Source organism: Schistocerca nitens, chromosome 5, assembly GCF_023898315.1.
Source record: "Schistocerca nitens isolate TAMUIC-IGC-003100 chromosome 5, iqSchNite1.1, whole genome shotgun sequence".
NCBI classification, from domain to species: Eukaryota; Metazoa; Arthropoda; class Insecta; order Orthoptera; family Acrididae; genus Schistocerca; species Schistocerca nitens.
In genome coordinates this window covers 47,735,694-47,758,316 of record NC_064618.1, presented here as the reverse complement: position 1 = coordinate 47,758,316, position 22,623 = coordinate 47,735,694, and the positions used below count along the sequence as shown (strand labels likewise).

At 43.5% G+C, this 22,623-nt stretch overlaps 1 protein-coding gene across 1 annotated transcript in view; it reads right to left on the bottom strand.

The window, feature by feature from the left end:
- The window catches only part of LOC126260271 (eukaryotic translation initiation factor 5B-like), a 561,696-nt gene that overhangs the window by 377,540 nt on the left and 161,533 nt on the right, over positions 1 to 22,623 (bottom strand). Inside the window, exon 4 of the mRNA XM_049957597.1 lies at positions 19,666 to 19,778. Coding sequence (XP_049813554.1) covers positions 19,666 to 19,757 — 92 coding nt within the window. The 5' untranslated portion in view covers positions 19,758 to 19,778. The remainder of the gene's footprint in view (positions 1 to 19,665; positions 19,779 to 22,623) is intronic.

Genomic DNA, 22,623 nt, shown 5'->3' with positions numbered 1-22,623 from the left:
TTGTTTCGGGAGACCAGGATGAACCATTCCAAGTTTGATACATCCAACAACTGATAGTGTAGAGTCGACTGAAGGTCCAGTTCTGAGAATCTCATTTCCAAAATTGGCATCCTGGTGGCGAACTTTTCCAAGTGGTTGGCAAGTTGATTCCCCGAGATCCCAACATGTCCAAAGGTCCAGACAAAGATTCCTGGTCATTCAGCTTGATGGAAGTCAGAAAGAAGATCCTTGATAGTCTTGACTAATGGGTGATGAGGGTAACACTCATCTACAGCCTGAAGGCTACTCAGGACATCACTACAGATTAGAAGCATCTTGTCGGTGCAAAAACAAACATGGTAAAGGGCTTTTTTGACGGCCACCAATTCAGTAATGGAGACATTGCATCCATTCGGCAAGAAGCATGGTTCACTGCATCTTGCATGTGTGTATGCAGAACCAGTTCATCCATTGAACATTGAGCCATCAGTGTATACGACTTTCGAATCTGGAAATACATCAAGGATAGCGAGGAACAGGTGGCAAAACACCGTAAGGTCAAATGAATCTTTCTGTCAAAAGAATAAACTGATACACATCCAAGGTCGGGGTACAAGCCATGGTGGTGTACACAACTGCTCCCTGACAAGAGGCAACAAATAGGAGTTCAGAGCACAGACACTGTAGTCGAACTGAAATTGTGAACCCAGTTCCAGGTCTCTGTTGTGGGAGGTGGAACCCCTACTAGGAAAAAGGACATTGTAATTTTTTTTAGGCTGCAAAAACAACTAGTTTCATACGAGCCCATGTCAAAGCTACAGAACACGAAGACAAAGAGAGGAGTTAAAAATAATTACACGTCAATCCTAATCGTCGGAAGAGAAGACAGCTGAAAACAAGGATGTGGAGGAAGGTCTATAAAAATATGCAATAGAGAAACAGAGGTCCAGAACAAAAAATTAAATGGTCTCCATACTCCTACGACGGATAAAAAGTACAATGCAGTCGACAGCCTGCGTGTCATTCGCAAAAAGGCCAATAACTCTGGCAGCAAACACAAATGGGAATGTAAGCTGTTAAAAAAAGGGCATTCTGTTGAGAAACGGCAGACAGTCAAAAGTTCAGCGCAATGTTCACAAAGTGGTGGGAGAGCACAATTAACAAATGGTGATGACTAAAAAGACAGTGCCCAACACGCAACCTACTAAAAATGATCTCCTAGTGGCGAGAGTGCTGAGAAGACGTCATCCAAGCTGCTGGGAGAGGCTCGATAACCTGCAGCTTGTTCCCATGAAGGGAGGACCAGCGGTGATACCAAAGTGATACCACCCACTTACAGACAGCAACACAGAGATCATCGGAGGGAATGTAAGAACTAGCAGATTGAGGTATGATGACTGCAGCCTTGGCAGCAGCATCAGGGGCCTCATTTCCTGACAGACTGACGTAACCAGGAACCCATATAAACATCACAGTGGCTCCATCGAGAGTGAGCAAGTGACAGCTTTCCTGGACCTGTTGCACTATGGGATGGACGGTGTACAGCACACGGATGCTTTGAAGGGCGCTGCGAGAGTCTGAGCAGATGATGCAATGGAAAAGCCTATGACACCGTATGTATTGCGTGGCCTGAAACAGAGTGCAGAGCTCTGCTGCAAATACTGAGCAGTGTTCCGGAAGCCGATACTGAAAAATGTCAGCGCCAGTGATGAAGGCACACCCGACACCACGGTCTGTCCAAGAGCCAGTAGCGTACACAAAGGTACTAATGCGCAGATCCATGCGAAGGTCATGAAACTGAAGGCAATAGAGTGATGCTGCAGCAGTGTCGTCAGGAAGTAAATGAAGGCCAAGATGAACATGGGCTACTGCACAAAGTCAAGGTCATGAAGGGTTTACACCCACTGGAAAAGTTGCACGTAGTGTGAAGTTAAGCTGCCAGAGCAAGAGCCGAAAGTGAACTCCACTAGGTAACAGAGAAGAGGGTTGCGCCCCCATACTGGCGATCAAAGGAGTCATCGAAGAAGGAGGCATAGGGTGGGTGGCCACAAATGGCAGACAAACGGCATGCAGGAGAAGGTCACGGCAGTAGGACACTGGCAATCGAGACATCACTGAAGATGCTGCTCAATGAGACAGGTCCGTGGAGAGCTGCAATAGATGGCATAATCATCAATGAAAATGGATCCAGAGATTCCCAGCAGAAGACAGGCCATTATAGGGTTAGTGGCGATAGTAAAAAGGATGACAATCAGTATGGAACCCTGAGACACACCGTTTTCCTAGATGAAGGTGTCTGACAAGGCAGAACCCTCACGGCCTTAAAAACTCGATATTTTAAAAATTGCTGAAGGAAACGGGCAAGTGTCCATGAAAGCACCACCTGTAGAAAGTACGGATGATACCAATCCTCCAGCAGGTGTCGTAGGCTTTCTACAAATTGAAAAATGTGGCTTCAGTCTGGGATTTCCGCAGAAAACCTTTCATTGCATGGGTGGACAAAGTGCCAAGATTGTCAACTGCAAAACGGTGCACCTGAAATCCACATTGTGCAATGGTCAGCAAATTGTGAGACTCAAACCAACATACCAGCTGGGCATAAATAATATGTTCCATCACCTTGCAAACACAGCTGGTGACAGAAATTGGGCAGTAGCTAGAAGGAAGGTGTTTGTCCTTACCAGGCTTCAGTGTGGGCATGACAGTGGCTTCATGCCAGGACCTGGGACATGTGCACTCTGCCCAGGTGCAGTTGTACATATTAAGCATAAAGTGCTTGCCCGCAAGAGAAAGGTGCTGCAATATCTGAATGTTAACAGCATCTGGCCCTGATTCTGAGTTTACTCCACTCATTTCTAATGTAGGACGGCAGGGTGATAGTGGGAGGAGCTCGAGATCTCTGCAAAATGGTGGCCCAAGGTGCTGGAGATGGCAATAGGATCAAATATAACATCGTCTGATACTGTCGGGCTAGAAATTGGGGAATGGATCTTGGCCCCAGAGAGGTGTTGGGGGTTTGCCCACACGGCGGAAGAGGGAGTGGATCTGTTAAAAAAAAACTAGTGAATGAAATCCAGCTAGCTTTTTTGCTACCCTAAATAACATGACAACTCAGGGAATGCAACAGTTTATAATGAATGCGGTCAAAAACACGGAGAGCACGTCTCTGCAAGCAAACTGCGTCGTGTGATGCCTCAGTCCATCAAGGGAATGGGACATGGTGTGGTAAACAGCAAGTGCAAGGAATGGGATGTTCTGCAGTGATAAGGATAAAGTTTGTAAGACCTTCTACTTGGTCATCACAACTGGTGAAATGTTGTTCGTCGAATGTCGCCAGGGAGGAGTAAAGCCTCCAGTCGGCCTTAGCAAGCCTTCATTTGGGTGTGCGCGTAGGTGGGGTAGGACTCAGTAAATGGATAGCACTTGGGAAATGGTCGCTTTAGTATGAATCAGAGAGAACAGACCACTCGAGATGATAGGTGGTGGTGGTGGTTAGTGTTTAACGTCCCGTCGACAACGAGGTCATTAGAGACGGAGCGCAAGCTCGGGTGAGGGAAGGATGGGGAAGGAAATCGGCCGTGCCCTTTCAAAGGAACCATCCCGGCATTTGCCTGAAGCGATTTAGGGAAATCACGGAAAACCTAAATCAGGATGGCCGGAGACGGGATTGAACCGTCGTCCTCCCGTCGAGATGATAGGGAAGCTGGGCAGTGCAGAAGGAAAAATCCAAATGGGAATAGTTGTGTGTAGAATCTGAAAGGAATGTGGGTGATCCTGTGTTAAGGCAGAAGAGTTAAGTTGATTAAGAAGATCAGCCAAGCGGGCATGTCTTGGACGGGTTCTAGGAGAACCCCAAAGGTGATGGAGTGCATTAACATCACTGAGCAGCAGAAAGGGGTGAGTAAGCCTGGGAAAGTCTGCCCTGGTGAGATCGAATGACAGAGGGATGTAAATGGTACAAAGGGAAAAGTTCAAGTGAGGAAGGAAAAGGTGAACTGCAACAGCTTGAAGGCAGATGGTCAGGGAGATGGGTTGACTATGAACATCATCCAATACGAGCAGCATGGCTCCCCCATGCGATGGAATGCCAACCTTGGGAGGGGTCAAAACCGACCGGGAAGAAATGCAAAAGCTGAAAGTGACCGTGAGGATGGAATTTCATTTCCTGAAGGAAAAGAACAAGTGGACGCAGCAATTCTAAGAGCAGCCAAAAATCCTCTTGGTTGAACGTTCCATTGGAGAAGAGTCACAACAAGGTAAAAATGAAGGGGTGTCACCCTGGCAGCAGTCAAGTGCCAGCCTTCAAAGACTTGCTGTTACAGGGCACAGAGGTAGGAGGATCCTGCTCCATGAGGTCTACATGAGTGTTCTTCTGCTGTCGGCCTGCAGAGTTGAGTGCAGAAAAATGGTTGGTGGTGCACACCGGCAACATGCAGGTCGGATGGGTGAGGGTATCACATGGCAACACCGTCGCAGAGGATCTTCGAGTTGGCAAAGGAGAAGACTGTTTGCCATTGTTTGATTTTTTTGAACCTTTCTGGTGAGCAGAAGAAGACTCAGATGTTGGTTGGCTTGAGGGATGTAGGAAGTCTTCATGGGAGTATTCCTTCTGCCCTTTCCAGCCTGCCAATTGAGTAGCTGGTGACTCCTCCCCATGAGGCGAAAGTCTGGTGGCATGTTGCACAGCTGGAGGAGGAGACAGTGATGCTACCATGATGCTGGGTGATATCACAACCGCAGTGCTATATTTGAGGGCGCATGTCTGCTTGGCCATGTCATTTGTTGAGTGAGAGGCAGCAAGAACAGTACTGTAGCTGCCAGATGGTAGAACGCAATGTTTCTCACTAGCCAACAACTTGTGAATGACTGGGTAAGGCACTTTTTCCTTCACCCAGATCTCACGGACAGTCTGCTCATTGAGATACATGGGACATCACTGGAGGAGATGGCATGGTTGCCATTGTAGATTATGCAGTGGGGAGGAGAAGGTAGACAATCGCCCTCATCAGCATCCTACCGCAGGTTACACATTTGGCTGGGTGTCAACAGGACTCTCGAGTGTGGTTGTAATGATGACTCTGGTAGCAGTGCATCGGTTTTGGAATACACAGTCTGACTGTGACAACTTCATAACCTGCTTTGATCTCTGACAGAAGAACCATTCTATTAAAAGTGAGAACGAGATTGCATATGGGTGCTAAGGAGGCATCTACTTTTTTCATCAAACGAGGGACTGCAATGACACCCTGATCAGAGAGGGACATTTGGATTTCCGCCTTGGTCAGACCATCGAGCATCCTAGTATAAATAATGAGCATCCTAGTGTAAATAACATCATGCGAAGAATTCAGCATTTGATGGGCCTTGACATGAACAGGATAGCCACGGATGAGCGAAGCTGCAAGCAGTTGTTGTGCTTGAGAATCAAACGTAGTCTTCAAAAGCAAAGTGCCATTGCATAAACGAGAGCAGGATTTCACAGGGCCAGCAATTGCATCAATACTTTTCTTAATAGTAAACAGATTTACCATAACAAAGGACTAACTGCCTTCAATAGGTGAAACCACGAAGAACCTTAGTGAAATTAGTAGTCTCTTTGAATCGTTAGCCTCATCCTGTTTATGTTTCATAGCCCCTGACTGTGAAGATGATTGGCTCACTGCAAGAAAACCCCCATGATTACCAGCATCTCTGATGGCGCATTCCTTTCAACTGGGGGCCCCATTCAGAAGGGGATGCATCCCCCTTGGGTGATTGTTCACACCTCAGGTCACACCTCCTGAATACCTGACAGAGTGGCCAAATGATAATTTGGGAAGGTAGCATCTCAGGCAATCACCCCTCCCTGGACCTGGCATGTACCAGGGGGTTTATGTGAACCCTACCTTTTGACCTGGGGCTTGGAATTACGCATCACCCAGTCACCTGTTACACATCAGATGTATGCGCTGGCCTTCAGGAGCACACAAGGAGGAAGAAGAAAAAGAGGGTCCTCAGATGCTGAAGCGAAGGAAGGATAGGAAAACGTGAATGAAGAAAGAAAAAAGCAACAAAAAACAGTGGAGAGTAATCTGATACTGACTACCAAAAAAGCAGAATACATTTCCGAAACAGCCCAGACATGTTCCCCAAGGTAGAGGAAAAAGAGCAGCAAGAGGATAGACATGCTGCAAGGAAGGGAAAAGATGCTGCAAAGATGGGGGTCCCATGGTAGCTAAGCATGAACCTGCCAAAGTGCAGCAAGCCCCCCGGCACTACACTACAGCTTGGATGTTTATGGAAGCTGTGAAAATGTACAGCATAACTGAGTAGCTGTTGTTGGCACCTGATCTAGTGGAGGGACCTCAGCCTCTGTAAGTAGGCTGTCGACAAGGCTAGTCTGAATGACTCATGTTGGAAGTCAGATCCCACAGTGGTGTGTCAGGTCCAATGACAATAATGCTGGGGGAAATGCCGAATCATATGCCAGTCTCCCATAACCAAGACAGGACAGGATCAGTGTTTTGTAAGACTGCAGAAGGGTAGTGTGGGATGCATCACAGATGATGTCACTGAGGCAGCAAAGTGTATTAAGGTGCAGCCAGCACCTTTGCTTAAGTTGGCGAAGATGGGGAAGCCACATCAGCTGGGCAACTAAACCAGTCCAAAAAAGTGATAAGTTTCCGCCAGATTAAGTAATTGGCCCTCAAGGTAAAATTTCTGTTGTGGATGAACAATACGATGGCGACAGAAGTGCATGACACAAATCGTGGTGGCAGGAAACTGAAAGCTGTGGGTGAGGGCCCATGATTGCGCATTTCGAGTGGCACCCTGCAGTCAACGTTCAGCAACACCCACACTAGAGGAGCAATAGTAAAAGCAAAAACTGTCAGTATAAATGATGGTGACACTGAAGACCCCACAGCCGCTGCTAAACCATTGATGGCCACTAATAAGAGAGGGACACTCAACACAGCACCCTGCAGGACTCCATTCTCTTGGATATGAGGGGACTGTGGGAAGCACCAACTTGAACCTGGAATGTATAGTGCGACAAGAAGTCCTGGACGCAAATCTGAAGTGCGGCCAGAGACCACACCCATGTAAGGCAGCAAGGATGTGGTGTCCCCGTGTGATAAGCCTTGGTAGGTTGAAGAAGGCAGCAATAATGTGTTAAAATCAGTCAAAAGCTGTCCGGATGGCAGTCTCCAGACAAACCGAATTATCAGTAGTGGTACAGCCTTGGCAAAAACTGTCCTGGGACAGAGTCAGAAGGCCCTGAGACTCTAGGAGCCAACACAGCCGCTGGTTCACCACACGTTCAGGCAACATACAGAGAACACTGGTGAGATTAATTGGGCTTTAGCTGTCCATCTCTAGGGGATGCTTATCTGGTTTCAATACTGGGAGGATGATGCTCTCCGATCACTGAGATGGGAGCTCACTCTCACTCCATATATGGTTGAAGACTGTAAGGAGGTGATGCTGACAATCCAATGATAGGGGTTTCAGCATTTGGCTGTGGATATGTTCTGGTCCTAGGGTTGTATCAGGGCAAAGGTCACTGAAGAATTCCCACTCACTGACTGGGTATAGGACTCCAGATGGCGTCCAGTGAAAGATAAGAGCAACTGCTCAATCCACTGCTTAAGGACATGAAAAGCAAGTTGATAGTTCTTAGATGCAGAGGCCCGAGCATAATGCAGAGCTAAATGTTCGGCTGCAGCATCTGTGTCAGTGAAAACAGCACCATTCAAGGAAATACCACGTACACCTGCATGGGGCTGGTATCCATAGTGGTGTCTGATCTTTGCCCAAACCTGCAAAAGGGGGAATATATAGGGTGGTCCATTGATAGTGACCGGGCCAAAAATCTCATGAAATAAGCCTCAAACAAAAAAACAACAAAGAATGAAACTTGTCTAGCTAGAAGGGGAAAACCAGTTGGCGCTATGGATGGCCCGCTAGATGGCGCTGCCATAGGTCAAACAGATATCAACTGTGTTTTTTTAAATAGGAACCCCCATTTTTTTATTACATATTCGTGTAGTATGTAAAGAAATATGAATGTTTTAATTGGACCACTTATTTTTGCTTTGTGATAGATAGCGCTGTAATAGTCACAAACGTATAAGTACGTGGTATCATGTAACATTCCACCAGTGCGAATGGTATTTGCTTCGTGATACATTACCTGTGTTAAAATGGACCATTTACCAACTGCGGAAAAGGTCAATATCATGTTGATGTATGGCTATTGTGATCAAAATGCCCAATGGGCTTGTGCTATGTATGCTGCTCGGTATTCTGAATGACATCATCCAAGTGTCTGGACCATTCGCCAGATAGTTACATTATTTAAGGAAACAGGAAGTGTCCGGCCACATGTCAAATGTCAACCACGACCTGTAACAAATGATGATGACCAAGTAGGTGTTTTAGCTGCTGTCACAGCTAATTTGCACATCAGTAGCAGATAAACTGCGTGAGAATCGGGAATCTCAAAAACGTCGGTGTTGAGAATGCTACATCAACATCGATTGCACCAGTACCATGTTTCTATGCACCAGGAATTGCATGGCAACGACTTTGAATGTCGTGTACAGTTATGCCACTGGGCACAAGAGAAATTACGGGAAGATGATAGATTTTTTGCACGCATTCTATTTAGCGACGAAGTGCCACTCACCAACAGCGGTAACTTAAACCGGCATAACATGCACTACTGGGCAACGGAAAATCCATGATGTCTGCGACAAGTGGAATATCAGCAACCTTGGCGGGTTAATGTATGGTGCGGCATTATGGGAGGAAGGATAATTGACCCCCATTTTATCGATGGCAATCTAAATTGTGCAATGTATGCTGATTTCCTACCAATGTTACTACAAGATGTTTCACTGCATGACAGAATGGCGATGTACTTTCACCATGATGGATGTCTGGCACATAGCTCGCATTCGGTTGAAGCGGTATTGAATAGCATGTTTCATGACAGGTGGATTGGCCTGCATGTTCACCGGATCTGACGTCCCTGGATTTCTTTCTGAGGGGAAAGTTGAAGGATATTTGCTATCGTGTTTCACCAACAACACCTGACAACATGCGTCAGCGCATTGTCAATGCATGTGCGAACATTACGGAAGGTGAACTACTTGCTGTGGAGAGGAATGTCGTTACACGTATTGCCAAATACATTGAGGTTGACAGACATCATTTTGAGCATTTATTGCATTAATGTGGTATTTACAGGTAATCACGCTGTAACAGCACGCGTTCTCAGAAATGATAATTTCACAAAGGTACATGTAGCACACTGGAACAACTGAAATAAAATGTTCAAACGTACCTACGTTCTGTATTTTAATTTAAAAAACATACCTGTTACCAACTGTTTGTCTAAAATTGTGAGCCATATGTTTGTGACTATTATAGCGCAATCTATCACAAAGTGAAAAAAGTGGTCCAGCTGAAACATTCATATTACTTTACATACTACACGAATATGTAATAAAAATGGGGGTTCCTATTTAAAAAAACGCAGTTGATATCCGTTTGACCCATGGCAGTGTCATCTAGCTGGCCAACCATAGCACCATCTGGTTTCCTCATTCAAGCTAGACAAGTTTTGTTCTGTTTGACACTTATTTTGTGAGATATTTGGCCTGGTCACGATCAATAGACTACCCTGTAAAGTCCAATGTTTGAAATGTACCATAGCCAGCATTCTTGCTTCCGTCACTCTATTAAGTGGCAGATCTGAGCCTGGAGCCATTAAAAGGCACTGAGGTGCTCAACTGTTGCATGATGCTTATGGCATTGGAGAGCCCATCTATGATCTCTAATAGCCTCGGCAATTTCCAAGGTCCACCAAGGCAATAGCTCCCAAAAGGGGGATCCCGAAGAATATGGGATAGCTAAGTAAGCTGCTAATAGAATAGCTGCTATTGGACTGGACTCAGGACAGCCTTGTCAATGTCTCCATTTAGCAGGGAGCTCAGAACGACATTGGAGGTGAAAACATCACAGTTGGCATTGAGGAGAGCCAATCCAGGGTGCTCAGGGGAGTGATGCTCAGAGAGGGAAAGGAAGATTGGGAAGTCGTCACTACCACACAGGTACATCGTGGACCCACCTGTTCACGGATGGGAGAAGATCAGAGCTGCAAATAGAAAAATCAATGTCTGAGTAACTTCCACATGCCGCACAGAAGTGTGTGGAGGCACCAATATTCAAGAAACACAGGTCAAGATCTGCCAGTACATGTTTGATGTCTTTATTGTGGTCATCGATGCATGGTTCAATCCCACAAAGGATGGTTCAACCTCACAAAGGGTTATGTGCTCTGAAACTGCCCAAGATACAAAAAAGGTGAGGGGAGCCGAGAAACGAATGCAGACAATATGTTCTGAGGAACTCCATCATCGGGAGAGAGATAAACATTACAGATAATAAAATCCTGAAATGCTCTTACTTGAATAGTCACAGACTCCAAAGTTGTATCAAGATGCACAAGTTCACTATATACACAGTTTGGAACATACAAGCAAAATCCACCTGACGCCCTATCACAATTGGCATGATTCTTAAAATATCCCTGTTAGCCATGAAGGACAGGATTCACATTGCTGGAAATCAAGTATCCAAGTATCCTACAGGGGAATGCAGAAAGCAGGTGTGGAGCATAAAAGATGTCATAGCTCAGCTAGGTACTGGAGAAAGCCACAACAATTCCACTGGAGAATCATGCTGTTGGTATACTGTGAGGGCTTGAAGGGACCAAGGAGACAAGTTACAAGGTGTACAACTTTGCTTCCGCCATTTTTCCCCAACATTTGAGGCTTAAATTCAGAGTATTTCCATCAATGGTCACTACTTTCTCCCATCTTTCGGACAGTGTACGAATCCCACATTGAAAAAATTGTTCATCCAGAATCCACGAATCAATCCAATTTGTGACTTCTTCATGAGATTTGAAGTGTTGGTGAGCCAGGCCATGCGCCATGATCTAAACAGGTGATAGTCAGAGGGAGAAATGTCTGGAGAATATGGTGGGTGGGGTAGGTCTTCCCATTTTAACATTTCCAAGTACATTTTGACCTCTTTTGCAACGTGGGGTCGAGCATTGCCGTGCTGCAAAATTACTTTATCATGCCTCTCACTGTAATGCAGCTGTTTGTCTTTTAATGCTCTATTCAAACACATTAATTCCGTTCGATAACAAGCACCTATGATTGTTTCACTTGGTTTTAACACCTCATAGTACACAAAACCGAGCTGGTACACCAAATGATCTTGGAGCCGTGAATATTCGGTTTGCTGTTGAAGTGGAAGCATATCCGGGATATCCCCATGATTTTTTGCATTTAGGGTTATCGTAATGAACCCAATTTTAGTCCCTGGTCACAATGCAATGCAGAAATCCCTTCCGTTTTTCTCTCTGAAGCATCTGTTCACAAACACATAAACACTTTGTTTCAGCTCACCCGGGACACAAGTTCCTTCTTTCTGAATCATGCCCATAGCCTTGAGACGTTTTGAAATGGTTTGCTGTGTCACTCCCATTAATCGTGCCAACTATTCTTGAGTTTGACACGAGTCTTCACTCAGCAATGTCTCCAATTCTGCATCTTCGAAAACACTCTCTCTTCCACCACTATGCCAGTCTACAACGTTAATATCACTGTTCTTGAAGCATTGAAACCACTCACAACACATTATTTCACTAACAGCATCAATATCAAACGTACATGAGAGCATTCAAGGAGACTCAGCCATTTTTTCTTCATATTGAAACAAAACAGTAACACCTCCCGCAAGTGACGAGAATTACGCTCATAAACTGACATTTTCAATCAAGAACAACTTTATGATGCAGAGTAATATTTGAATGAGGTTATGTTGACTGAGGTCCAAGCTAACTGCCTGATGCCTGCAACCTGTTTCTTTTGACCGCTGCTTACCATTGTCGCCACCTATCAGCGAACGGCAGAAGTAAAGTTGCACACCTCGTATGTTCCAGGGTCCCTGCTGACCCTGGTTGAGAGGGTATGGTATCAAAACACATAGGTTATGAGACATGTAGCGTGGTGCAATCTGGTGTCCCAGGGGCCATTGGGATCGCTGCTGTGCCCACGAAAGCAGAACATGGGGGATATGGTGGCATGGGGGCCACTGGAATTTCATTCATCTTCGAAGACTACTTTTTGTGTTTCTTTTCTTTAGGGGGTTTGGATGACTGGGAGGGCTTCTCTGAATTAGTTTCAGGGACTGAAGAAGCTCGTGAAGCCCTATGACCAGCAGCTTGCAGCTCCTTCTGACACTGGCTGGTATCCAGTTGCAGACCGGCAGGTACTTGGAGGGGAGTGTCCCACGAAGCCCCTTCCTGGTGTGAGAACCTGGACGAAGATGATGCGTTTTCAGCTGGGGAATGGGGATCGGCATCCACAGTGGGTGGGTAGCCATTGTTCCCACAGTGGGTGTGGGGGAAGCTGCAGGAGGAGAGCCTCCAACCATCAGGGGTGCAGGCACAATACAGTGGCCCTGAGGGCTCGCTGTAGGATGCATAATGGAAGAGAGTACCATCGGCAGTGACGGCGAAATCATCATAGCCATAAAATATGACATTGTCATGCATGTGGAATGTAGATGCTCATACTTTTTCTTGGTCTCTTGCTATGTCAGTCTGTTCGGAGTATAATATTCTTGTATTTTTTCACTCTCTGAAAGACAATGCAGTCTGGTGAGTCAGGTGCAAATGTCATACAGGCTGGACAAGCCTCACAGTGTGAAGACGTGGCTGTATTTCATACATATGAAGCACTGCATCAAGGGGGTGAGTGGGTATATGGTTTCACGTCATTTAGGTATACCATCACTTTGATCTTTTCAGGCAACGAATCATCCTCGAAGGCCAAGATGAAGACCCTGGTAACAATCCCATTGTCCTTTGGCGCCCTATGGACATGACAGAAAGCGTACACCCCTGACAGAAAGTGTACACCCCATCACTCTGAGTTGGCACAAAGCTCATTGTCAGACTTCAAGATGAGGTCATGATGAAAAATGGTGCCTTGAACTATGTTTAGACTACTATGGTGAGTGACAGTCACTGGAATATTACTGAGCTTGTCACAAGCAAGTAATGCCCATGACTGGGCAGGGGATGCAGACTTAATCAAAACTGACCCACTCTTCATTTTAGAGATTGGTGAAACTTCCCAAAACTTGTCCTTTATAGTCTCCACAAAGAAAATAAGGCTTTGTAACCAAAAAGGAATCCTCATCCATCCTTTTACAAAACAGGAACTGGGGGTCTTATTTCTATGCTTGTCACGTTGTCCGATCTTCATCCCATAGCGTAGCTAGGGAAGGAAACATTTTGGGGTTGTATCTCTCTGTATTGAATAAGTTCCTTCTGTTGGAAGAGACTGCTGGGGCTGTGTTACCAGCCATGGGAGAAAGTACCATCTGCTTCATATGCACGACATTTGCGATGGTACCACCCACTCCGAACAGCAGTTTACCCATGGATGCCACTCAGTGTCAGCAATGGTTACCAAACCAGTAATCTGTAGCTTGGAGTCCCTATGCCTCTTTCTTAATGGGTACACAGCCCTTGGCATACATGGGGGAGGTATCAGCTCTGGCATCAACAGAGCAATCCCTGTGTGGTCAAAGGGTTACTATCTTGCAGGTACTTGATGACCCTCCCCCCACAATTGGGGGCTGCTGTGCTGGGTTTTGCAGGATTACTTTGTTGGAAAGGAAGGGTGCTAAGGTGGAACAGACACCACATTGGAAGCAGAACATGTGGGATATGATGGCATGGGGGCCACTGGAATTTCGTACACCTTGGAAGACTTCTTTTTGTGTTTCTTTTCTTTAGGGGGTTTGGGTGACTGGGAGGGCTTCTCTGAATTAGTTTCAGGGACTGAAGAAGCTCGTGAAGCCCTATGACCAGCAGCTTGCAGCTCCTTCTGCCACTGGCTGGTATCCAGTTGCAGACTGGCAGGTACTTGGAGGGGAGTGTCCCAAGGGGCCCCTTCCTGGTGTGAGAACCTGGACGAAGATTATGTGTCTTTGGCTGGGGAATGGGGATCGGCATCCCCAGTGGGTGGGTAGCCATTGTTCCCACAGTGGGTGTGGGGGAAGCTGCAGGAGGAGAGCCTCCACCCACACTTCTGAAAAATCTGGAAAAGTGGTGGCAGGTCAAACCCAAGAATGGAGACCATCTATTTATTGATGAAAAGGTGTAGAGAGCACTGGAAGTGAAATAGAAAACCAGCATTCGAAATCATGTATCCAGTCCAAACAGGGTCTACACCACGTATATATTTAGAGAGGGACTGTTCGTCACTACAGATGTGATGGCCACAGGTAGCTAGGTCATACGGGAGGGACATTTTGGTAGAAATTGGTGGCAGCTGTTGAAGTGGAGATATTGCTGGTGGTTGGTAGGTTTGATTTGGATGGAGATACTGATGTAGCCATCTTTGAGATGGAGGTCAGTGTTGGGAAAGGTTGCTTGTTGGGTTGAGGAGGACCATGATAAGGGAATGAGGGAGAAAGCATTGAAATTCTGGAGGAATGTGGACAAGGTGTCCTCACCCTTGATTCAGATTGTGAAGATGTCATCAGTGAATGTGAACCAAGTGAAGGGTTTGGGATTCTGGGCAGTTAGAAAGGACTTCAACAAGATGGCCAATGAATAGGCTGGCATAGCATGTTGCCATGCGGGTGCCCACAGCCATACCCTGGATTTGTTTATAGGTGATGATTTCAAAGGAGAAGTAATTGTGGGTGAAGATATAGTTGATCGTGGTGACTAGGAAAGAGATTTTAAATTTTGAATCCATCAGGGGCTGGGAAAGTTATTGTTCAATAATGGCAAGGTCCTGGACATTACGGATGTTAGTGTGAATGGAAGTGGCATCAATGTAATTAGTTTTCTGTTTGTTTGGAGGCACACTGAAATCTCCACATCACAGTACCATAGCACATCACTACAGGGACAAAAAGAAAATGGCATAGCCTCCAATAAATTGGAGTCTTATGTGGTAATTTTCTGCCTTTGAAGAGGAAGATACTGTAAAAATCCTTGTTGAATTGGTGGCAGCAATGCTCCTTCGTGTAATACTGTAGTTAGTTTGTGCAGACAATTTCACAGCAGGTAAAGAAGTATGAATGCTGAAGAACGAAGTGAATATATGTCTGTGAATAATCAGGAATCCTATGAGAAATGAAGATCTCGTGCTCAAATACCCATGTATCACAACTGAGTCGATAGTGGAAAAAGTTAAAAATCAGTCACCTTGAAGTAAATATTAAACACGAGAAAGGGCACCATCTCCTGGGTTCCATGACTGCTCATACACATTCAAAAGTTTGGCAAACCAAGGCAGTAGCTGTTTAAGGCCACTGCAGACAAATTAGATGCTTAATCAACACAGGTAACTGCTGGCTGTATATCTATGACCTTGAGATAAAGGAGCTAAGGAATCTTTGGAAATATATGGATTCATCAATGCCGTAAGGCAAAGAAAATAAACATGACTTGGTTGGTTGGTTGGTTGGTTTGGGGGAAGAGACCAAACAGCAAGGTCATCGGTCTCATCGGATTAGGGAAGGACGGAGAAGGAAGTCGGCCGTGCCCTTTCAAAGGAACCATCCAGGCATTTTGCCTGGAGTGATTCAGGGAAATCACGGAGAACTTAAATCAGGATGGCCAGACGCGGGATTGAACAGTCGTCCTCCCGAATGCGAGTCCAGTGTGCTAGCCACTGCGCCACCTCGCTCGGTAAACATGACTGGGGAAGGTCATGCTGATTGTTTTTTGGAACTGTCAATGCACCAGTTCACTGCTCGGGACACAGACACATCTGGCTGTTTTAAAAAAGCACTGCTCATGCGAAACTTAGTGTGCCCTTTTCTCACCCAATATTCTGTAACCTATGGACTAAGGGCAACAGGCTGATTCAATATTTCTAGATTTCCACAAAGTATTTGACATAGTGTCCCATTGCAGGCTGTTAAAGAAGGCAAGAGAATATGGAAGAGGTTCACAGATGTACGAGTCGCTCAACAACAAACACTTTGCCATCCGCACGTCTCGTACAAATTTATTCGCTTGGCACCGGCAGCGCTAATTCAAATTACTTGGCTTGTTGCCGGCCGGTTTTGACATTATCGAGAGATAACAAATTGTTACATTTTACTAATCTCATTGTTAGTCATCCTAAGTTATCAACCCTGTTCCCTTACTTTCGTAAAATTTTGAAGATATAAGTACGTAAATAAGTACAAAATTTGTTTCATATATTTGTTTATTTGCACTGTCTTTGATACTTAGTATTTCTCTATATGCTATGCAGTAAAACAGTCTCCAAGATGTAACGAAACTCCACAAGACTTGCACATTAAGTGTGTTTTTTGTTGTTGTTGTTGTTGTTGTTGTTTTTGGAACATGGCAGTTTCTTCATTTTTGTTTATCGTTTCAGAAATACATAGGCCTATTAGTTGGTGTTGCTTTCTGTGACTGGAAAGTCTGTTAACCAGATCACCATGAGACAATATAGTGGCAACCTGAAAGTTTTGCTCTGTGCATTCATCGTAAATAATTGTATCGTCTCTTTCGGTCTGTCATGATGAAAGGGCACAAATACCTGTAAAAACAAAAAACTTGTTGACGTGTGTAACTTATTGTTACCTAAACAAAACACCAACAGAACACAATAGATGCTAAAGTGCTGTCGCCGGCCACTCCGTGATACTACGCTCACGACAACACTGTGGTGTCACCGGCCTCTGGGCGATACTTGTAGACGACACCGGTGTCGCCAGATGGCAGAATGTTAAATTATAAAACCCAGTATGTTGTCCTCGGTGGTGAGTGTTCATCAGAGACAGGGGTAATGTCAGGAGAGCCCCAGGGAAGTGTGATAGGACCACCATTATTCTCTATACAAATAAATGATTTGGTGGGTAGGGTGGGTGGTGATCTGCGATTGTTTGCTGACGATGCCGTGGTGAACAGTATGGTGTCGGAGTTGAGCAACTGTAGGAGGACACGGGATGATTTAGACAAAATTTCTAATTGGTATGATGAATGGCACTGCATTCTATATGTAGAAAAATGTAGGTTAATGTGAATGAGTAGGAAAAACAAAACCCATAATGTTTGGATACAGCATTAGTAGCATCCTGCTTGACACAATCATGTCATTTAAATATATGGGCTTAACATTGCAAAATGATATGAAATGGAACAAGCAAGTGAGGACTGTGGTAGGAAAGGTGAATGGTTAACTTGAGTTTATTACAAGAATTTTAGGAAAGTGTGGTACATCTGTGAAGGAGACTGCATATAGGGTGCTAGTGCAATCTATTCTTGAGTACTGCTCAACTGTTTAGGATCAGTACCAGGGTGGATTAAAGGAAGAAGACATTGAAGCAATTCTGAGGCAGCTTGCCAGATTTGTTTATTGGTGGGTTCGAACAACATGCAAGATGCTTATGGAACTCCAATGGGAATGTGTGGTGGGAAAGCAATGTTCTTTTCAAAGAACGCGATTGAGAATATTCTGAGAACTGGTGTTTGAAGCTTACTGTAGAACAATACTACTGCCACCAACATACATTTCATGTAAGGACCAGGAAGATAACCCTTTCAAGACCCACTGGCTACAACTGTTTACATTAAATTATACTGTTTCTTAGTTACAAGAGAAATATTTTTCCACAGTGGAAATCTCATCTACACATTTGTGAATGTTCAATCACTTCATCAGTACCTAGAGCTGCCAACTATATGGCTTCACTGTAAAAATATCAACAAGTCAACACAGCAGTGCGCAGCAGCTTGACAGCCAGAATACTTGGAAGTGGTTGGTTAGGTTTATTCCACTGCATTAATGAATATTATTATTGTTTTTTGCATGGTAATTATTGAATGATCAGATTATTTATTACAATATTGAATATTTCAAAATTACTTAATTTAGTCCATAAAACAAAGCCAAGTGTACAAAGTATATTTTGAAAAAGGATACATATTTTTGTAAAAATCTTGCATCTAAAACCAGTTTTAAAAAATCACCTAAGAGCAATACAGGATAAAGAAAAATTTTCCTTCCTCCAGAAAAAATTCATGTCTGAAAGGGATAAGATATGAGAATTTGGGGCTCATACAGAGGCATATAGACAGTCATTTTTCCCTCACTATTTGCAAGAGGAACAGGAAAGAACATTACTAGTAGTGGTACCACACGCTGTATGGTGGACTGTGGAGTATCATTGTAGATGTAGATTTAGATTCTGCATCTTTGGGCTACAAAATTTTGCTTCACCTCTAAAATTCTTCTGACAGGGCATCCAGGAATTCCTTCCATTTGTCTCGGATGATGAAGCAATTGTGTCACAGACATTTCCGGAATGATGAAGGGTGATTTACTAGGTGGAATGTTTCCTGAACAGCCAAAATGTAGACTTCTTCATATAAGATCCCTGTTAAGTCATTCATAGGTTGGACACATTGATAAGGACCATCATCATCACCCAGTTTCATGGTCACTATTTGATTATTTGAAAGTGACAACAGAAACTTTATGACTATCCCTCAAAAGTGGACAAAATATTCCAGGAAACTCTTTCTTGCCATCAACTAAGATTACCTAAAAACAAACTTATCTGTACTGTATAAAAAGTGGAGTCGCCTACTCACCAAAGTGCGCACACACACACACACACACACACACACACACACACACACTGTATATGGAGGTGGATCAATGCTTCTTCTGTCATAAAAATTTTAATAATGGACGTATAACAGTTGAATTAGACAAGATCACAGCCTGATCTTTTCTTGACACAACAGCAGCAATCAACATAGTCACCATTCATTTGTACACATTTGTGCCATCACAGACCAGAGGCATAAAAACCAGTCTGGAAAAGTTAAGCGTTTTGCTTCTTCATCCATGACTTTAAATATCTTTTAACCTCATCCATGAGGAAAGTATATGTGGATGCTGTAATGGACATCAGGAAATAAGCAGCGTTGGGCGAAGTAGTTTGGTATTGGAGAACTGGGAGTCGCAGATAAACTGCACAATGGCCAGCCAACAACATCTGTCACAGTTGCCAATTGAGAAAATGCTGATGAAGCAATTCGAGGAGAGACGCATTAGTGTTCACAATCAACAGTGAAACCTATGTAACCACACTTAATGAGGCAATGATGCATGCCCCCACGTCGTTTTTCATGTGCAAAAATGGGCTGACCAGTGGTGCCTCACGCTCCCCACAGCCGTGATTTTGACCCATTTGACTTCTACCTGTACAGACTTCTGAAAGATGAGCTGCATGGTTGCAGATTCATTGGTACGGATGAGGTTAAAACAGCTTTAAAAACATGGCTCAAGCAGCAAAACCCTGAATTTCTCCAAACTGGGTTTGATGCCAGGATTCAATTATGGTGCAAATGTGTACAAATGCACAGTGACTATGTTGAAAGGAAGTGTTGTGTGGAGGACAGGCAGGCTGTGATCTATCCTAATTCTGCTGTTTCATTATTAATTTTTTTATGATGCAGGAGGTATTACTTTTTGATCCTCTCTCGCACGTGTGTGTGTGTGGTGGGGAGAAAGGGGGACGGGGGTAGAGGGGGGGGGGGGAGACGGTTGACATGAATTATTAACTATTCACCTCTGATCTGGCCCAACACTTCGGTCCCTGGGACTCCTGTGACATTCGTGCTTTCTCTCGAATGTTGAACAAGATTCTTGAGCACGCCACATCCTCCTTCGAAACTCATTACTCTGCTGAAACAAAAAACAACCTGAAAGCATCTCGTGGTATTGATAATTTAACAGAACAATTTACAAGTCAGATCCTTTCTCAAAAGGTAGTTAATAATCACCATGGAAATGACATACGAAATTATTTCCACTACTCTCTTACTCATTTTGATTTCCTCTGAACACGGAAATTTAAGACAAAGAACTTTTCCATCAATTGCATGTCCGATCCCACTCTTCCATGAAGAGGTGCCCAGAAGTGGGATGTAAGTTAAGATCCCACACAGCCTGCAGCCACACCCCCTAGTGAGCCACATTTGCGACACACACACACACACACACACACACACACACACACACACACAATGGTGTGCTCATTAGCATTAAAAAGTACTGAAAGATTGGTCATACACTGGTTGTGTAGTGTAATGAATAGGGTAAGAGCATCACATGCAGACGATTGAGAGGTGCTACAATTAAGTCTTTATTGAAATGACTGATCTATTCAATTAATTCGCTTAAACGTAATTTTTTTTGTATCTACTCCTTTGTCACACCATTTTAATTATCATAACAATATTTTAATTCGTCTCCTTTTTCTCTGTATCATTCTTTTCCCACTTGGAAACCTTCTTATTTGATTTTAATTAATTTCATGTCTTAATTTTTATTTAATTTCTTTCCATTTATCATACTATATTTTCGTCCATGTTATTGGTTCAAATCAAATGTCTCTGAGCACTATGGGACTTAACTTCTGAGGTCATCAGTCCCCTAGAACTTAGAACTACTTAAACCTAACTAACCTAAGGACATCACATACATCCATGCCCGAGGCAGGATTCGAACCTGCGACTGTAGCGGTCGCGTGGCACCAGACTGTAGCGCCTAGAACTGCTCGGCCACTCCGGCTGGCTCCATGTATTGCTTTCATTATTTCTAGTCCTCACATTTTGCTTGAATTTCATTTTACTTATAATCCCTACTTTCATTTAAATCATCATCTGCATTATTTTGTCCAAAATGCAATAGGAACTTGTGTTTTAAATGTGTGTAGGGCAATTACCACACAAAAAATGCACAACTTGTAACGAAAAATACATTTTTGACACCACTGCAGAGTCAATAGAAATATATTATTTCACCTTTTGTATTTTAATTGGTACATTGGCAGTTTTACATGTTTGAATATTATAATCGGTAAATAAATACAATTAAATCCACATTCACAAAAGTTCTGAGTGGAAAAAGAATGATATAAAGAAAAAATGAGAACAAATAAAAAAGTTCATATGGTGGCTAAAATTATGTGACAAATGAACAAAAAAAATTAGATTTAAACCAAGTAACTGAATAAAAATAATGATAAAACCATTACAATAAGGATTTAAAAATAAGAAAATGTTGGGCACTTAATGAAATTCAAATCCACAATATTCTGCACATGAGGCCCTTACCCTATCCATTATGCTATAAAACCAGTTCATACATCAGTACTTAATTTAAGCTAATGAGAGTCACGCAAAATTCTGAATTTTCACTAACTATCACAAACGAGGGCCCATCAGCATGAATGGCTGCAGGGTGCGATGCCTGCGATCTTAACCTATATCACTGTACAGATAGTTTCAAGAAGTCAATGTCACTGCTGAAGACCTCTTCTTGTTGGTTCAAAGCATCAATCACCACACATTATTTATGTAACATTTGTATAGGAATATGTCTCATTTAGTTTCCGATTTGATAGGCATAAGAAAAATAAACAAAAAAAAAAAAAAACATAAAAATAAAATCTAAACATCTCAAATGAAATTATGGCACCAACAATACAGATGTCTATTACAATGAATAATTATAATTCAAAATCTCACATAAGAAACAATTATGAAATATTCTGCGATATGTTTCAGGTGTTTGTTGTGGAGAGTACTGGATATTTTTATTTGCCAAGTGCATGTGTAAATAGATCATTTCAGTGTGCAACATTCTCCAGCTAATTTGCAGCAATACTTCAATCCTAAATATACACTTAAAGTTACTACAGGCATGCTTATATTTCATGTATTACATTTAGTAGACCAGCATATCAATGCTAAGAAAATATATTGCCCAACTTGAAATTGCGCATGCATGTGCATCTGAATGCATCACCATCCATCAGTATGGTTTCATAAACTAATTGTTAATTATAAGCTGCTTTGTAGAAGAATGAAAAGTCAAAAATAGATTAAAATAAAATTATACAAATGTTGGGTGCACAACCACTTATATGCAGTTAAAAATTGTGTTAACATTTCTACAAACTATACTTCCTCTAACAATTCACGGAGAAGGTCTAATAACATTCTCATCTGATCAGTACCACAACACTATATCAATATGGTAGTGGAAAGTCCTTGGCTGAATGTACATAATGGCATAATGGAAGGACTAAAGGTAACAGCTTACCAAACAAACAGCTGAGGAGGTGTGTGATAAACAGGCACATAAACATGACTGAGATTGTTGATAGCTTTTGGGTGTCATCCTCCAGACCTGTAGAGGATAAACACACACACACACACACACACACACACACACACACACACACACACTCTCTCTCTCTCTCTCTCTCTCTCTCTCTCTCTCCGTGCTGGGCCTCCAGCTTGTCCAGAGTGAGCACTTATATTGGGTGGAGTTGGCAGCAACTGCACGAGATAGAAATGTGGTAACGGCGAATTTGTTTTAGTCACAAATAAGAGGAGTTGTGCAGCAGAGGAGGGATTTGGAAGAGGAGGTAGAACTGTGGAAGAGAGTAATAATGTCTTTTATACGGAAGCTTGGGTTGCAGGTGTCGGTCAACAGGAGGCAAGCTAGTGTCAGTTTT